The sequence below is a fragment of the Diadema setosum genome, chromosome 14 (genome assembly GCF_964275005.1).
Source record: "Diadema setosum chromosome 14, eeDiaSeto1, whole genome shotgun sequence".
Classification (NCBI taxonomy): Eukaryota; Metazoa; Echinodermata; class Echinoidea; order Diadematoida; family Diadematidae; genus Diadema; species Diadema setosum.
This window is the reverse complement of record NC_092698.1, coordinates 20,243,199-20,261,042: the sequence shown is the minus strand read 5'-3', so window position 1 is coordinate 20,261,042 and position 17,844 is coordinate 20,243,199. Positions and strand designations below refer to the sequence as shown.

At 37.4% G+C, this 17,844-nt stretch overlaps 1 protein-coding gene across 1 annotated transcript; it reads left to right on the top strand.

Annotated features, from left to right (window-relative positions):
* The first annotated feature begins 2,404 nt into the window (after positions 1–2,404).
* Positions 2,405–12,681, top strand: LOC140237697 (uncharacterized). The gene is made up of 11 exons (XM_072317623.1): positions 2,405–2,477; positions 5,266–5,361; positions 6,385–6,464; positions 7,073–7,285; positions 7,606–7,681; positions 8,465–8,554; positions 9,042–9,214; positions 9,743–9,844; positions 10,578–10,718; positions 11,358–11,577; positions 12,328–12,681. Exons 2-11 carry the CDS (start codon positions 5,301–5,303, stop codon positions 12,669–12,671), a joined length of 1,500 nt encoding a protein of 499 aa, XP_072173724.1. The 5' UTR covers positions 2,405–2,477; positions 5,266–5,300; the 3' UTR covers positions 12,672–12,681.
* Positions 12,682–17,844: the final 5,163 nt, after the last annotated feature.

Genomic DNA, 17,844 nt, shown 5'->3' with positions numbered 1-17,844 from the left:
CGCCTAATAATTTATTTCTTAGCGATGTGTTTCCAATCCTGCATGTTTATATCGATGTAAGGCATGCCCGTCAGCGGGACTGTAAGCAATAAATTGCACAGATTTTATATAATTCATATAATTTCCCCCTCTCGAATTCCTAACAATGATCAGAAATGTTGAAAAAAAAATGATAAAGGTCTTCTTTATCCAGGGTAGCCTCTTCAGTGTTGCCACTGTTCTACCAGAGGGCCCTGTCATTATTATTATCCTAGCGTTGCCAGATAGGGCCTATACACTTGGGTCGAGAGGGACATTGTGGGTAAAAACATCTTGTCCAAGGACGTAAGCACTGGGCGGGAATCGAACTCGGGACCTCCGTTGGAGTCGGGAAACTTAACTGAACTGTGTCGCCAGTCCTTTTTCTGCGTGTACCTCTCAAAAATATTAACCGATCCCGAGCAGCGAAACACCTCTACACAACATTATATCAAGGAGGTTCAAGAGAATGGAGTCACAACTGAAGTCACGTTCGATGCCGCCACTCGAAAGTATTTGAAGCATGTGGCAAAATGGATCTGCCGCGCAGATATCATAGGAAGACAATTATTGACTCATGTCTAATTGCACAATCATCAGCCACTTTCTCGGGAAGATATGTCTTTGTGATGGTAATTACTTTTCGCCATCCCTACTTATAAAAGATAGGTGATATAATAGTAAAGACACGGGGATGCGCGAATAGAACTTGCGCAAAACATTATGAAATGAAAATGAAAATTATGACTCGCCTGGCCGTGCCCGGCCACTAATCTGATATATCTATTAATAAAGAATCATACTTGAAGATTATTCCATATCAGTTTTATTTGGCGGAATTAAGTGGAAAAGTGATAAAACCGGCTTTCCAGGAGGGTACAGTTTTAAACAATTTCATATGATACAGCTCTGATTTACACTTTTTCACATATTTCTGGAAGGGATTGACCTTTGTTTAATGTGTTTTATCATTAAGTTGAGATTTCGTTTCATTTAATGACAAGCAAAATATAGCCAACATTAAGTTAACGTTCATAATGAATCTTCAGATTGCTCAGCAAGACGGCGGCATCAAACCTCTCGTCGTCACCAAAGGCACAGATGCACCTGTGGATTTCTTGCATACATCAATAGAAAAGTGACAACTGTTTGAATGATTACAGCCAGTTGGAACTCCATCTCTTAATTCTTGGTCTTATCCACCAGAGCCTTAGGCTCTGTTATCCACTATGCTACAGCGCCCCCACAATCTCATGTTTTCATAATTTCTTTGCATACCGGTAATTAATGCTGATAAATGTCTTAGGAAAGGTATATCAATCGTGCAATTAAGCCATCATTTCTTCGTATATGGATGACATGGATTAACAATAATTTAAAGAGATTTGCACTCTTTCGTGGCAGTACCAATTTACATAATCTTTGCATTATCTGTCAAAATTGAAATACAATTTGATCGTCACATGAACACAGTAACTGAAGTTATTTGGACTGAATTTCTCCATTTGTTCTGTTTTTTGATTTTGTGGAAAATGGTAAGTCCTCATTACTTGGGACTTTTAAATTGTCTACTGATGATGACTTTGATAATCAATACTATGCACAATATGATTTTTAGGTACCTGCGTATAAGTGACAGAGTATACTTGGAATAGAAGCATTTCCTTTTGACCCAAGTAATGTGTGTGCAGATTGGCAGTTTGTATCCTAAAATGCAGTGCTTGAATTGTAGAATATGCAACTAATGACATTATTATCGTGATCCTATCTTAGACTGCTCCATCCTCTTATACCGTTTATTTTGTCATCAATAGTGGACAAGAGGTATAGGCGTAGATAAGACGCAGATGTGGAACAAGAGGTGACAGATACAGTACAACGATTTACATTTTCTGTGATTATACTCATTTTCGTACTTTTTTCAAAACATCATTAAAAAAAAAACACCTGAATTTACCAATTAAAAAAAAAAAAGATTGTTCCGTTGGGCGTTTTATACACACACACACACACACACACACACACACACACACCAGGGAGAAAATCGCCAATCAGCAAAAACGTGAGATATGGTTGTACAGCCTTGGTTTGTCTGTGTTTGTTTGTTTGTTTGTCTGTTTGTTTGTTTGTTTGTTTGTTTGTTTGTTTGTTTGTTTGTTTTTTTTTTTTGGGGGGGGGGCATGTGATTTTTGTATCTGCATGCCATTTAGGTGTACATCGAGCGAGACAACCTCGTCCCCGTAAACTCTGTGTGTATCTCAACGTCATCTCACCCATAGATTTCACCTCCCTGATCGAACAAAGGAAAAGGCTCTGTGTGTGTATACTGGTGTAGTGTACGTGTAGCTTTTTCTGCATGCCCAGCGCCTACAATCCATGGTAGTGTGTAATTTGCTTGTGGTCAGATCGCGGTAGAAGAATTAAGGCACTGGCGTTTGTGCAGATGACATCCGCATTTCGTAAGTACAGTCCATTAAACCGTAATTGGAGACAAACTCGAGAATACTGAACTCATTAAATGTTTGCTAGGTACATGTTCAGTTTGGTAAAAGTATCGATAATAAACGTAGATTATCACATCGTCGCCGAAACTCCGATCCCAGTTGTAGGAAACTTGTATGGTTGTAACGCGAAAGACAAGTCATAAATTTACATGTCATTGCTGATCACTGAATTGACATTGGTTGGTGGTGCAGTGTGACTGAGTGATTAATCGAATTAAATTTGATATTGATGCATAGTATTTGACATGAAGAGCAAGAGCGTGAAAGGGGCATATGAAGCCCTATTTAAAACCCCATAGGGTAATCACATTAAACTCTGCATCGCATCGCGTTGACGTAGTCCCACTAACTCAAATTATTGTTTGAAGAGTGGGTTCTGTTCGCGGATGCAGATGGGGTGCAGTCATGTTGCGTGTGCATGTGGCCCATTAACTATACACAGCCCAGTCGCCGCTGTACATACGTAGCGCGACAGGGCTGTACCAACGAAGCTCCAAACACGAAGAGGGTCCAACGATCGCATGCGATCGGATCGAATTTTGATACTTTAGATCATTTTTTTGTCACTTCAAACTCATCTGACGAATAAAATGATAATGAGACTTCATATCTATGCTATGAATATTGAAATTTAGATTTAATAACTTACCTAAAATTATGGTTATATGCAGCATGTGTGAACGGTTCACGAACGGTACATCGTCTTTCAGGCCAGGCCATTTCCAATATCCGGGAGGTCACATGATCTGAATGCCCTTTCAAAAGGTCGCGCTGTCGACCGTGCTGCTACACCAACACTCAAGCAGCGCATCGCACGCACGCAAAAGATTTCCGCAGAGATCAAGGCGCCATTTTGAATTCTGCAACGATGAACCCCGACGGTGTTAGGGAATCCGCCAGAAAGTATCATTTTTTGGTTCCACGGACTTATCACGAGGGCTCTCAATGGACTTACGAACCTTCTGTAGTAACGTTTGGTAACGTGTACATTGTTTATAAAGAACGTATAAATTTTCATAAGTTTTGTAGTTGTGTTGTGGTTCCCCACTTTGTAGGTGCCCGCTCGTTGGTCAGATGCTGTATTCGCGTAGCGTATTAACAGCGTCTGGTCGGGCTAGTGGCCCATATTCGTATATGTAAAGATGACGTTGATCAAAGGATCCTAGCCAGATCTGACCATATACCGTGAGAACAGACAGCACTATATTAACGATATTGGTATTATCTTATGAAGCTAGATCACAGGTATAGGTATGGGGCACAATTTATCTTTGGAAACTAGTATTCTCTATCGTGTCTATGTGAATTTAGACCAGTTAAAGTTTACTGTAAGTAGACCAGATCTACATGTACCATAAAAAATGGGTACGGTAAATTTAAACTCTCTGCCACTTGTAAGTTTAAGTTGTAACTAATGAGGGCGCCAGGGGGCTGAGCTTACCTTTGCTTGTTAGGCCGAGTTTACCCATAAATATGGTAATTTAAATTGAATTGCTATTGATAGCTACAGTAGATAGGTGAATTTAAAAGAAAAGCATCTGACAGGGAACCCAAGAACCTATCCACCAACCGAGCGAGCGAGCTAGACCCCTAGCACAGCTACAAAACTGTTGACACTTTCTACATTGGTTTGTCATTAGCACACTAAATGTCATGTTATACTTCCGTGGAATTACAGCATGATATCATTTGCTTGTGAGCTCTTGTTTGATATCCATATCCACAGAGCAAAATTTCCATTTCTAACATCTACAGCAAAGCCTGACCATTGCTGCATAATTCAAAATACATTCGTATTCTAACAGCTTTGACCGAAAACACTTACTGCTTTAATGGAAGTGCTCCGAAACAAGCACAGCATTTGTGTTGAAAGAATCGTGCAAGCCGTGTACTGCACTGCAGAGATCAGCACTTGTACCACCACACGCACAGTGGCCATTTTAGATAACCCGTCTAATGGCAACTTAAGCAATCTCTTTGAACTGAAAAGCGATAACTGTGCGGAAAAATGTGATCTACAGTGTGCAGATGATGCATTTAATCTTTGTTTTTGGTAAGTTTTGATTTGTGTTTGCCAATATCAGTATCACCAATAGGAAGCCAGCTTGATCAAAATACTACATACCGGGTTTGAGGTAACAAACATAATGTGATGAATTCAAAATTTGTGTTGTTCAGAATAGGGTAATGTTTTGGATCCCAGCTTATGTAGCCCTGTCGTGACTTCTGTACAGTGACAGGGCTGTGTATAGTAAGATCCTAGCCAGATCTTGCAGGCAGGATTCTCACTTGACTATATTGTCTGACTCTTAATATTGAAATGCAGTGAATTAATGGTGATATCATATTCCTCAAAACACTGTCACATCACAGCTTGTGTTTACAGAACTTATAGTTTTGTGTGAAATATGTCGGCCATATCTGTGTGCAGTGTACATCAGTACATGAAGAGGTCTAGCCTTCATTCGCTCTTCTTCATGAGTTCACCTCAGTTCATTGGGTAACTGTCTTTGTGCTGCTAATGCTGTAGATTTAAGCAATATTAATGCTCTTCTCTTTCTCCCTCTTTTTTTTTTTTTTTTTTTTTAAGCAGTTTGCAGCACCCTGGCTGTATCAAAGGCAAAAGCAATACATTCTCAAGAGCAGCAGATATGAACAGATGTACAAAGTGTACTCAAGACTGACACATGAATTGTGCATCATAATTGATATCCAAATCATGAATTCTCTCTTCTGTTTGCAGAAACCTTGGAAAACAAAACATTCTGATGAGCCAAGATGTCTAGTCAGTCTCGAAGAAACGTTGCTGGCTTTATGAGTGGTGGTCCCATGCAAGCGTGTAAGTTGACAAAGTTAGTTACAATGTACATTGATAATGGATGAGTTAACCATGATATACATGTGAACTAAGTGAATACAGCGATATCAGTAAAATGCGTCAGTGTAAGTTTGAGGAAAACTGGACAATCTGTTCAAAAGCTATGAATTTCTAAAGTTTCAGCACAGTTACTGCAAGATGAGAAGACTACTACAGTTTGTGATGTCACATGCATAGGATGATATAAGGAAAATAAAAGGAGAATTCCACGAAGTAATTTTTTTTTTTTTTTTTTTTTTAAAGAAATATTCCCTTGATTTGTTACTGGCATATGTTAAGGGTAATGTTATTCCCCCCTGCCTTCTGAAAGAGACAAGTAAAGTGTTCTTTTATTATGCGAGAAATGTGAAAATATGTTGAATTTTTTTTTAAATTTTTTTAAATTGTTCTATGCCTATGACATCACAAACTGGAGTTGTCTTCTCATCTAGTGCTGACTGCACTGAGACTTTAAAAATTCATAACTTCTGAACAGATTGTCTGATTTTCCTCAAACTTTCACTGATGTGTTCTACTAATATTCGTGGACCCGCTCAATCCACATGCATATTAAGGTGAACTTATCCTCTGAGATTTTAAACATTGCACTGATAAAAGTTCTGTGACATCTTACTTCTAAAGTAAACTCTAGCTGACACATGCAAGCACTGCATCAAGGAATGCGCAATGAGTTTCTTGTCCTTTGTTTCACTTCAAAGTCAAAGACTACATTATTTATTGCTAGAAAAGTGCATACTTGATCTACTTCTGTATCAGGCTGATGTGTATGATGTGTGTGGAACATGTGTGTGTGTGTGTGTATGTGTGTGTATGAGTGTGAGCAGTCAAACTTGCATTTTATTGTTGTTGTTGCTGTCACATAGATTCATTGTGTAATTTTTAGGATTTGCTGGAAATTTTCCGTTGATGGATCTAGAGAAAGTATGCCCTTGTGATGTTTCATATCATGAATATTTGACCTTTTTTTCTCTTCCTCATCTGTAGCACACTCCCGTCCATTTGCCAATGCATCTTCCAGTGGAGTAATTGGACCAGGAACAAAGTCAAGCAGTCCAGCAAAAGGAGTATGATTTTATTGTTTCACAAAATACTCTGTTCAGCATATCAATCTCCTTAAATTTTGCATTCATGGAAACTGTTCTTTTGAAACTTTCTTTGTACCAGTATACATTTTCTTTCATTTTTTTGTTGTTGTAATTCTGAAGTGCAGTCATTGATACGATTTATCATTTGTAATTTGCTGCAGTACACATACATATTATTCTTGTCCTTTTGGTGGTGCGACGTACCAAGCATTAATTATTTTCATTTCAATAATGCAATGTGGAGTGTGCATATGACGAATTGTCATAAATCTGGAAAAGAAACCTATTCAGTGCTGTTGGTGGGGCTATCCATTATACATGTAGGTCATCAAATGAATACCACTAGCACATGTATTCACACATATTGATGTTGGTAAACCTGGTGTACATTTTGAATTCCATTGCCTACAATGCACAGGCATTTTATACCCAGCAGAGTGGTCAACATGCAACTATCAGGCAAACTTTGCCAAAGTTTAGGTCAGAAGTACAGAACAGAACTTTCTGAAGCCAAATCTGCTTATGAGAGAAATACACATCGTGTAAAATGAAAGAAACTGTTTCATGTGACATGTTCATATTCCTAGAGCTCTCATGATTCCCGCATCCCGAAGCCACCCAAGCCCCCCGACAAGCCGTTAATGCCGTACATGAGGTACAGTCGGAGCGTGTGGGAGAAGGTCAAGAATGACAACCAGGACCTCAAGCTGTGGGAGATCGGCAAGATCATTGGACAGATGTGGCGTGACCTGCCAGAAGAGGGCAAGCAAGTCTTCACTGAGGAATATGAGACAGAGAAGGTGAGTTGTTGTCACATACACAGGGGTTAATATGTCTGTTTTTGATTGATTTGTATACTTTTGTCCTTTTAGAGGATTGTTGGGTGCTGGGTTTCCTCATGTTTATATTCCATGTAGCAATAACTCAAGAAATGGAGTGGTATGAGACAAGCAGTAGCATTGTGTTCTTGTGTTTTGTTCCATTGAAAGTTTTCTGAATACGAAATCTGACAAGAAAAACTGCTTTACCCCATTCACACCCACCTTTATCACCTTGATCCTTGAGAGTAAATGTGTGCACAATGTTAATTTCATTATAATACATCTGATTCTGTCAACAGGAAGAGTACAACCGAGCACTCAAGTCATACCACAACTCTCCAGCATACCAGGCATGGATGGTTGCCAAGGGGAAGGGTAAGACTTCATTTTTTGTTTTGTTTTTTCCATTTTATGTTCTGTTGTGAATGTTAATGGCAAGAATGAGACAAAAGAAAAGCCTACCTTCATAGCTATAGAACAAATTTGTAATGTCATCCATAGTGTTGAAAGAAGGTGAATGCAAGCAGCATTATTAGGACCCCCCCAAAGAAAAAAAACAACAACAAACAAACAAACAAAAAAAAAAAACACACACACACACACGCAGGTGACTGCTTATTTTGTGTTACACTCAATGGTGTTGACATTTTACATCATTTCTTGTGTTCTTTTAGTTATTTCTCAATGTTTTTCTCTTCTATAAAGATGTGGCAGTGTTTCTCTGGTACACTTACTAAAGTGTTTTTCAGCAGTGTTTGAATTGTAGTTATTCTTTCTTGTAATTGTGTGTGTTTTTAATATCCATGAACTGTTTGTGAACTCATGAACCAGGGATAATATGTGCCAGAGGTCTGTCATAGAGAGACCTGCTGGAAGAGCCAGATATGATATTTCATTGGTTTATCAATTTAACGAACCGTATGCTATAATTGGATTGAAGAGAACCCTGTAAGAAAATGAAGAAACAAGTTTGGCATCTCACTCAACTTTGTAAACAAAGAGTAATGTATTCATTTTTTTTTTTTTTTTTTTTTGGGGGGGGGGGGGAGGTCCTGTGGTTCAAATGATGTAAAAGGAAAGTGTATGATATGTTGCATATCACTCATTTTCTGATCATCACAAGTGTTATTTATTTTGTTTTGCTTTTTTGCTTCACAGCCCAGCAGGCAATAGATCAGGAGTCTCACATGGACAGTGGGATCAAGTCTGAACCGAGGATGAGCATGCAAGCAGCAGAAGATGACGATGGTGAATGTAAAGCCTTAATGCAATTTCATGCCAAGGGTTAGGACCTTCTGTAAAATGGCCATTCAATGTCTCGCTGTAGATGAGATAACTTTATTCTAGTCCACTTGCTACCTGCAGCGCATCATAATACATGCTAAACTTTCACCAGAATGAGAGGTAAAAATGTTGTTCAATGTGGCCACTGGCTCTCATGGTTATGTGTAACCTCTTTCAAAGTGACCTACCATGAATGAAGCATGGTTATTCCGTATACAATACCTTGCTAGTATTTATATTTGGCTACTCCATGCCAAGGAACTTGCATATGTGGTTTGTTTGAAATGAAAACCCTGTAATGAAGTAAAGTTGTCTCAAACATAAAGCAGTTTAGTGAAGAATGAAGAATGTGAAAAAAGGGCAAGAATAGATAATGTGTTGTGACAGTTGAATGAAGTAAACAGAAATATATCACAACCAAGTAATACGAACATGACCATAATACTTTCAGACCAAGATGACACCTACTCCGTCAAGCACATTGCCGCTGCTCGTTTCCAGCGCAACCACCGTCTCATCAATGAGATCTTCAGTGATGTTGTTGTTCCTGATCCTCGGACGATAGTAACTGACAACCGCATGCAAGTCTTAAAGCGACAGGTCCAGTCCCTGAAACTTCATCAGGTAAGGGATGGAGAGTTAGTACATTGCAGTGTCCAAGAAATATTTCCATGTATTGTTATGTCTGTCCAGTGATGATAGAGCAACAGTCATTTACATTATGGAAATGTTGTTCAGCAAGGTGGACAGACATTCAGTTTGTACTACAGTGCACTCTCATTATGATGAACACTTTAATAACAAAATTTCAGATACAACAAAGTAAAATTTAGGTCTCAAAATCATCATCATCTTCTTCTCTTTGTTCACTTTCTAATAGCCTATAATGAAATTTTGACGTGATGAAAGAAAACTGCCAGTCCAAAAACTTTGTTATAATAGGAGTAGCCTGTATGTGTGCAGCAAAACATTTTTTTTTTTCTTTCCTAATGGAGTGATTGATAATGAGTGATTAATGGAAATGAATGCAGGTATCCAAGCTATCATCTAACCAAGTTGAACCCTCAATTACCTTGAATGTATGTCTACTGGCTGCCACACTGCCATTACAGAAGTCCTTTAAAGAATATTTCTTTTTCCTTTTAATGACAGAAAAAGTTGGAAGCAGAATTACAACTCATTGAAGAGAAGTATGAGGCCAAGAAGCGGAAATTTATCGATAGCAGTGACAACTTCACCAATGAGATGAAGAAGGTGTGTATGCAGGTATTCAGGGCAATACTGTGAGGCAGTGATATTGAGTTTAATGATTTACTAATTGGAGTTGGTGAATTTTTTGCCGTGTTTGACGCGTGAGTACAGTATTTAGCACACAGTGTTTGATGTGGAAACAATGAAAGACATAAAACTTGAAACCTCTTGGTTATGCTAGTGATAGAATATAGAGAATATACGGTTCCTTGAACTGAAGTCTTGCTCTTGTCTGTCTTGATAGAGGCTCTATTTGTTTTCTTTCTCTTTTTTGGGGGGGAGGCCCTTGGGAGGGATTGAAGGGATGGGAAAGTTGGGGAGAAGAAGAGGGATTCCATGCGTATGAACTACTGCTTATACCAAACAAAGCGTTCAGATAAGTGTGGGAGTGTATGCCGAGATTCTTGGTTGTCTTTCCTCCAACATTTCTCTTCTTTTTTAAAACGATTGAAAAGGATGTTGTAAAGCTGTAAGAATTAATAAATAGAGAAATGTTTGATGAAATGTTTCTTGCCATATGGTACACTCCATCAAGAATTCTGCTATGCAAATGCAAAACAAGAAGCATGTGCTGTACAATTACAAATTATTCAACAGTGTGGGATTTCTAATGTGAATATTTAGGAAAAGTGAAAGTACAAGATTGGATGCTTAATTTTAGAGGTATCTAGCATATGTTTGTCTTCATATTTTTCAGATGCAGATACAATATTTGTTTCTGTTTGTTTGTCAACAGCTGTGTGCAGAGAAAGTTGAAATCAAGTGGGATGAACTGATGTTCCCTGACTTTACCCAGGCCTGGGCGGCCACGCAGAGGCCTCCCCTACCCACCAACCCCCTGCCGCAGGCTGGAGCGCTACCCGTTTTGCCGACTCAGGTACAGGTTGCAACACTGACACAATCACACACATCATACACTTTGTAGATCTTTCTTGCCTAGCATGTTTAAGATTTTAATTTATTGAATCCTTGTATACAGGGGTTGCCATAGAATTCAGTTACGTCATGAAAACTAGTGTATGTGTGCAAGAAATCTGTATCCAGCCTTGGAAAACTTTTGTATTAAATCAAGAAATCATCTCTACTCAACCTCAATGACATATGATAATAATAAAAAAGCTTTGTTCTAAGTATGTATAAAGGCTGTACTGATGCAATGTATACTTAGTATCACACATAATAGAGTGAGAATAATTCTGTAGGAGATGTTTGAATTTTGTGGGAGTTTAATTAAGAGAAAGGGTAATTTTTCATCACTACATCACACATGTAATCTGATGCTTGTGCATTTAGTCCTCTCTGGAGAAATTTTTAGGATCAAAGTGCGTGAAGTTAATACTTTCACTTTCTTTAATGTGCTAGTATCTAAGCAGTACCTCCCCAACTTTATTGTCTGTTAAAGACCTGTTTTTGTGAGTTTGAATTTATAAACATACTTCAAATCATGAATGAAACTTGTGCACAGAAAGTCACTTGTAAGAATTTTTGTATTTGCTTTTTCTCATGATTCTCATAGGTACATGCAGTCACTCCACAGAGCACTCAAGTCCTTCGCAGACCTCCCCACGAGTTCCCTAGCGGCAGACCTCTCCATGATGCAGACCAGCTGGGCCCCACCCTGCGACAGGTGTCAGCCCCGTCCGAGCCGCAGACCCTGCAGCCTTCCAGTACCATCTTGCGGGGGAACGGGGAACAGAAGGAGAAAGGGACCATCGTTGGACCACCGCAACCCAAGGGTAATGACCCTCAACTGCATTTATTTGCTTCTGTCACCCTGTTGGTTCTTTGTTACATGACTATATGAGTCATTTAAACGATAGGACTTTCCATGTGTTACCTCATATATTTCTTAGACTGTATACACCTGCTTGTCTATGCAGTGAGAGACCATAAAAGGTCATACACGAGATGTAATTACACCTTTGGTGTCGACGACACCTGCTGTGGTGTCAGTGGTCATCTTTTCATGGAGTTTAGCAAACTCGAGAGATGTGCCAAGAGGCATATTCTCTTTAATCTATCAAGTCCAAGATGTCATGTTCTTTATGTTTGGTGCTGTGCCTGTGTATTATGATTTGATACTATTCATTGTTGGTGTGTAATAAGGTAAAAGGTGTGTCATAAAAAAAGAACAAACAAACCTGATACATAATAAACAAATCCAATATAATTGTTTCTGTTGATGAATTTTCAAAAGCCTTATAATTGCTAAACTTATGATAGATTCTGAGATTGGTTACATATTTCTGAATCCTTAAAGTTCTTGTTTCTCTCACACTTTGCAAAATTGTTGTAATATTCTTTTTTTTTCTTCTAATTTTTCCAGATTTTGTGGACTTAATCATTTTCATCTAATCCTTTTCTACGATGAGTTATGCAGTCAAATTTAGAGGTGCCAATTTGATGATGCAGATGTGATCATTTCTGCAGAGAAATGTTTCTGGGGAAGTTACATCAGAGTATATCAATGCATTTACTACTTCCAGATATCACAGCAGCCCTGAACAAGCCCAGGAAGTTTCAGAGCCACCTCAACGCCCTCCTCCAGTCGCCGGAAGAAAGCCAGTCGAGCCAGGAGGATACGGAAGATGAGAAAGATGCACCGGAGAGCCTGGAACCCCCTCCTCCTGAAGAAAAGCCAAAGGACGGCGGGGACGACCTGGCCACCGATGCGGCCAGTAAACCTTCCGCCGAAGGCAGTGAGGGAGGGACGGAGGAGGTGAAGCAGGATTCCGAAGGGGCAAAAGAAGAAGGTACAGCAGAAGAGACCAGTTCTTCTGCTAGCAATCAACAGACAGAGGAGAAAGTAGAGAAGGAAGAGAAAGAATAGACGAATTTTTTTTTTTTTTTGTTGGTCTGTTTTAGTGTAAGATATTTATCTGTGTGTAAATTCTCATTGAAGGATTTCCAGTCTTATTATATTTTAAATTTATTCATTTTTTTTTTTTTTTTTGGGCAATTCCGTAAAATAGTAAACCTCAACGTCAAAATTTCAAAATCGTCAAATCAGTGCAAGTAACATACCATATCAATCGTCAGAGATTATATTTTCAGGGAATTTCGTTGATTTCAATTTGTTATACGTATTGTAAGAATTATGGGTATTGAAGTAAGAGGCTAATTTTCCTCTCATTTTGAGTTAAAAATTTGCCAAAATATACTTTTGATTTATCTCCTAAAAATTTCAAACCTACACAACATTTATATCTTGCCAAGAAGGTTAACAGGTATACTTTTCATTTATTAATCCAAGAAAACTCCAAGGCTTTTCATTTTTTAATGACAGTTTTCCCCAGTTCGACCACTTTGGTGATGTACGTCCGACACCGTAAACATACATTTTTTAATATTCACATTAATCTGAAGCGAGATAAATAATATCACTTAGGATGCAAAGCACATTTGTCATAGGCAATGTAACCATCATCAAAGGTCACTCGTATGGTTTGTAAAAACTGAGATATTGTGGTGTTGGACGTACACTTTGAATGTACGTCCGACACAGTGTACGTCCGACACCATATTGTCTCTCCCGTAACTCCAACAATTTCATTTAATCAGACATGGCACAGCTATAAGTTTTAACTTTTCTTTATTATGGGATATTCTACTGATAAATTCATCATGAAATCAAAGCAAATGATCACACTGTATAAATCTTATGTGAAATTTTAGAACAATCAAAGAAAACAGATCTGGAGCATGCATTTCTATACAGTTACCGCATGCCTGGCAACAAGGGTCTGTGCTGCTAGAAATAGATTAAGCTGAACTAGGTTACTTTAATTTTTTAAACTGTAGTACCCTAATTAAGGGCACAGTATTCAACAAGAAGCAGAATACAGCATCTTATTTGCAGAGAAGCTTGAATTGTTGAAGCAAATTATTTTTGGATAATGATACAGAAATATTGTTACTGCCAGCTGGCCCCTTAAATCCAGCTCATTTTTCTTTTCTAAGTTTGATGGAGATTTGAAAATGATCCATTACTGTGCTCTATTCTGTAAAAGACAAGTTCATCTTCATTTACATGTAGATTGAGTGAAAGCAGCAATATTAGTTGAACAAATCAGTAAAACTTTGAGGAAAATCAGACAATCCATTCAAAAGTTATGGATTTTTTAAGTTTCTACACAGTCACAGCTGGATGAGAAGACTACTTCAGGTTATGATGTCACATGCCTAGAACAAGGAAAATATAAAGAGAATGTCACAAAATCTCTCTCTTTTGTTTAAACAGTACACATTCCCATGACTTGTCACTGATCACATATCAAAGGGATGATAGTTTTGGTTGAGAGGGTGGAGTAAGATTTTAACTTTTTGGGAGATGGGTAATTAGAAACCACTTATGAAATATTAAAGAGCATACAAATCTGAGAGAAATGTTATTTGACGAAAATTGGTTTTTAAATGGCGGAGATTTTATATAAAAAATAGAATAAAAGAAAGTGGTCCTACTAAAAGGTGAGCCCCACCTTTTATTTCAAAACCAATTTTCATCAGAGAAAGTTTTTTCATAGACTTGTCTGCTCTTTAATATTTCAAGGGGTTTCTCATTATCTATCTCTCTCTCACACACACACACACAAATGGAAACGGAAACCCTATCTCAACCAAATCTATACCATCCCTTTAAGGGTAACATTATTCCCCCTGACTTCTGAAAAAGACAAGTCAAATGATCTTTTTTATTCTGAGAGAAAGGTGAAAATAGATTAATTTTCTTTAATTTTCTCTTTTATCAACTCGTTACACATCACAAGTTGTAGTAGTCTTCTCATCCAGTGATGGTGGCATTGGCACTTCAAACCTTCATAACTTTTGAATGGATTTTCTGATTTTCATCAAACTTTCACTGATATGTATTGTATCAATATTGCTGCATTCTCTCAATTCACATGACTGCAGAGAAGGTGAACTGGTCCTTTGGTAGTGCTGAATACTGGTGCCCTTGAAACACAGACTGATATGTAGGTTAATACAGGTTATATTTTGTAACTATCCGCTATTAAAATTTGGCCTATTGATTATTAAATTGTATAATATTATGCATAAATGTTATTGGTCAGGAAAGAAAAGGACATGATGCACTAATTAATTATCATATCAATATCTTTTTCTTCATGATTGGTGTAAATGAAGAGCATGTGCGCAATGTTACAAAAATTTGTCAGTAAAGATTGACATAATTTGCATTAGGCCTATATACTCAGCCTTGTTCTTATAATTCTTCATACACTGTAATAGTTTGTTTAGACCACATGTAACCTCTCAAGTAGGTATAATGTACATGTAATAATTGCATATTCTGGAAATTCTTTCACATTTACTAACTCATAGTATCTTAATTTTGAACAAATATGGAGATTGAAATCTTACATGTATGTACAATATATCTGTGTACACACTTCAGTGATCTGGTTGCAAATTCAAATACTGCTCTAAACTGAGTTTTATCATTCGTTGGACTATTATAAAGGAAGTGTTTGTTAATCTCTCCTATGGATAGGCTAAACAGTGATCACATTGATCGTGCAGTATCTCTATTACATACTTACATTATGTTTTCCAGCAACTTCTTGAATTTACATTTTTAGAGTTCAGAATAAATTGAAATAATTTTCTGAAGCCTGGATAAGTAGAATTTGTCTGTACATGGAGTTTAGCTTTAGAGGCCTTTGCATGTTCTATACAGTATGTATACTACATAATGTACATTGTGTGATGTACATTCAGTGACATTGATCCCAAATAACTTTTTACTGCTATTTTTGTATTTGGGCATTTTAAACATAAATGGTCAGAAGCTTTATTTTGAATGCTGTGCTCTAATTTTTATTTGATATCAAATTAGACTGATTCTCTTGTTCCATGATGTTTTGATCATAGTTACTCATTGATAATACTGGTAAATTTTTGAAATTGTGGATTTTTAAAACTTTTTTGGGGGTATTTAGATCAATGTGCATTTGAAAAAAGAAGTAAGAATTAACAAATAGAAGAGTTCATCATTGCTTTTGAATGTATTCAACTGATTATGTGTTAAAATGCTTTGGATAAAAGGAAAATTTGATCAATTTTTCCACAAAATAAAAAATTACATTTTGGTGTCGGACGTACACTTCTGATTTTCTCAATTTTGTGCACTGGTTGAAATTAAGATAGTAAATTCCTGTGAATGTTAAACATATGTGTCTGCATAGAATATTACCTCATGTGTCTGAAATATGAATCATTACTCAAATATTCTTTGTACTTTAGAAAATACAGAGTGCCAGATTGGTGTCGGACGTACCGTCTGAAAATTTCACACGGGTACGTCCGACACCGTAAAATGTACGTCCGACACCGACAAACTTTGATGATTTACACAACTTTCAGAACAGATTTAGACATAATGCTGGTATGTGTTATAAAGCTCAATCCTTCATTCAACCAAAACTGGTATCAGTTCTACTATAAGCCCTCACACATCACAGAGTTTTGACCATGAAACTTCAAGGTTGAAAAAGTCAATTCGTGCGCGTACGTCCGACACCATGGTATTTTTGGCACATTACTCCTTAATGAAACGAGGTGCCACCATAATAATAAGTGGGTTTATAGTACTAGCACCTTTACACATCGTGCACACTTAAAAACAGATATGCCCCCATTGGCAATAAAAATCCAGGCCTTCAAAGTGTCCGAAATGTACGTCCGACTTTACGGAACTGCCCTTTTTTTTTTTGGTAGTCAGCACGGGAAAAGTAAGTTGACAGTGTTGCCTTGTGACTACTCGTGGCATTGCAATAGATTACCTCTTCTTTTTGATACAAAAGTGGTAAACAAAACCTCAAAAATCCACCACAAAGATACCTTCTCTCGTTGATTGAACATTTTATAAGTGTAAGTGTGTTTGCTCCCCCACTTTTTGTTTAGTAGATACATATTTGTTTTTGTTCTCCTACATATTTATTTGAAAGACATACGGTAACTGGCAATGCATATTGGAAACACAATTATCTTGCAATTTGACATGATATGCTTGCTTCATGTTCATACATGCCAATCAATCTCTTTTTGTCAAACACTCATGGACTTGAGCATTAATGTTTAAACGATAATGACATTTTATTGCAAATCTCCGAAGTTGCTGAATAAATGCTTACTGTTTTTGTTCAGAATATTTGTGTGCCAGTTTTTGCCGTCTTGATATTTGTGCATTCATTACCCATGGCATTTGTGGTCTCTTTGTTCCGGCTCTGAATCTTGTTAGCCATAAAAAAAGGAAATTATTAATTCCGTTTTGATGTCTTGTGTTTTTCTAGCTCGTTGACATACATTGTGCATGAAAAGAATATAGATATATCAGATGTTTACTGATACATGAACATTCACAAAAGACACACAGGTTTGCAAACAATCTGTACTTTTTTTATTTGGTTCCTGTCGATAAGTTACCCAGGCTCACCAGTAAGTACCCTTCATGCTTTCTTCATACCATGACCATTACCTAAGGTAATGAAACAAAATGACTTATTGCATAGTACTTGGAGCATCTCAAAATGTGATTAAATTGTTAAAAATGATAATTCTCTTTGCAATCCATTCTTCATCAATGCTGTGTATCTTACTCCAGAAATTTTGCATTCAAGATCATTAGATAGAGATTTCAGAAAGGCTGCATTCATTGTTCCTCTCTTTCCACTATCCTGATCCAAGTCTACGCCACTTTCTTCCCAGTCTTGATATTATTTCACCATGTAGTTGCAATGACATGTGATGCAAAGGGAAGGGGTGATCTCCTTTGTTAAGGTCAGTGTTAAGGCAAGTCAAAAACAGAAAGCGTTGCTAGATCACTGCTCCTCAGAATTATTGATTTTAATCTTCACACCACAAGAAGAAGCATATAACCTCCCACATAGACCTGCACCATATTGATATCAACCTAATAAACCAGTTTGTGAGCAGAAAACAGTCATTTGTGATAACAGGCATGTTGGTTTTTAAATTCACTG

Bases quoted from the DNA above. Each gene is read 5' to 3' on its own strand.
- LOC140237697 (XM_072317623.1), top strand. From the start codon at position 5,301: ATGTCTAGTCAGTCTCGAAGAAACGTTGCTGGCTTTATGAGTGGTGGT. The intron at 7,286-7,605 runs GTGAGTTGTTGT...TTCTGTCAACAG, and splicing joins AGGAATATGAGACAGAGAAG to GAAGAGTACAACCGAGCACT. The intron at 10,719-11,357 runs GTACAGGTTGCA...TGATTCTCATAG, and splicing joins TACCCGTTTTGCCGACTCAG to GTACATGCAGTCACTCCACA.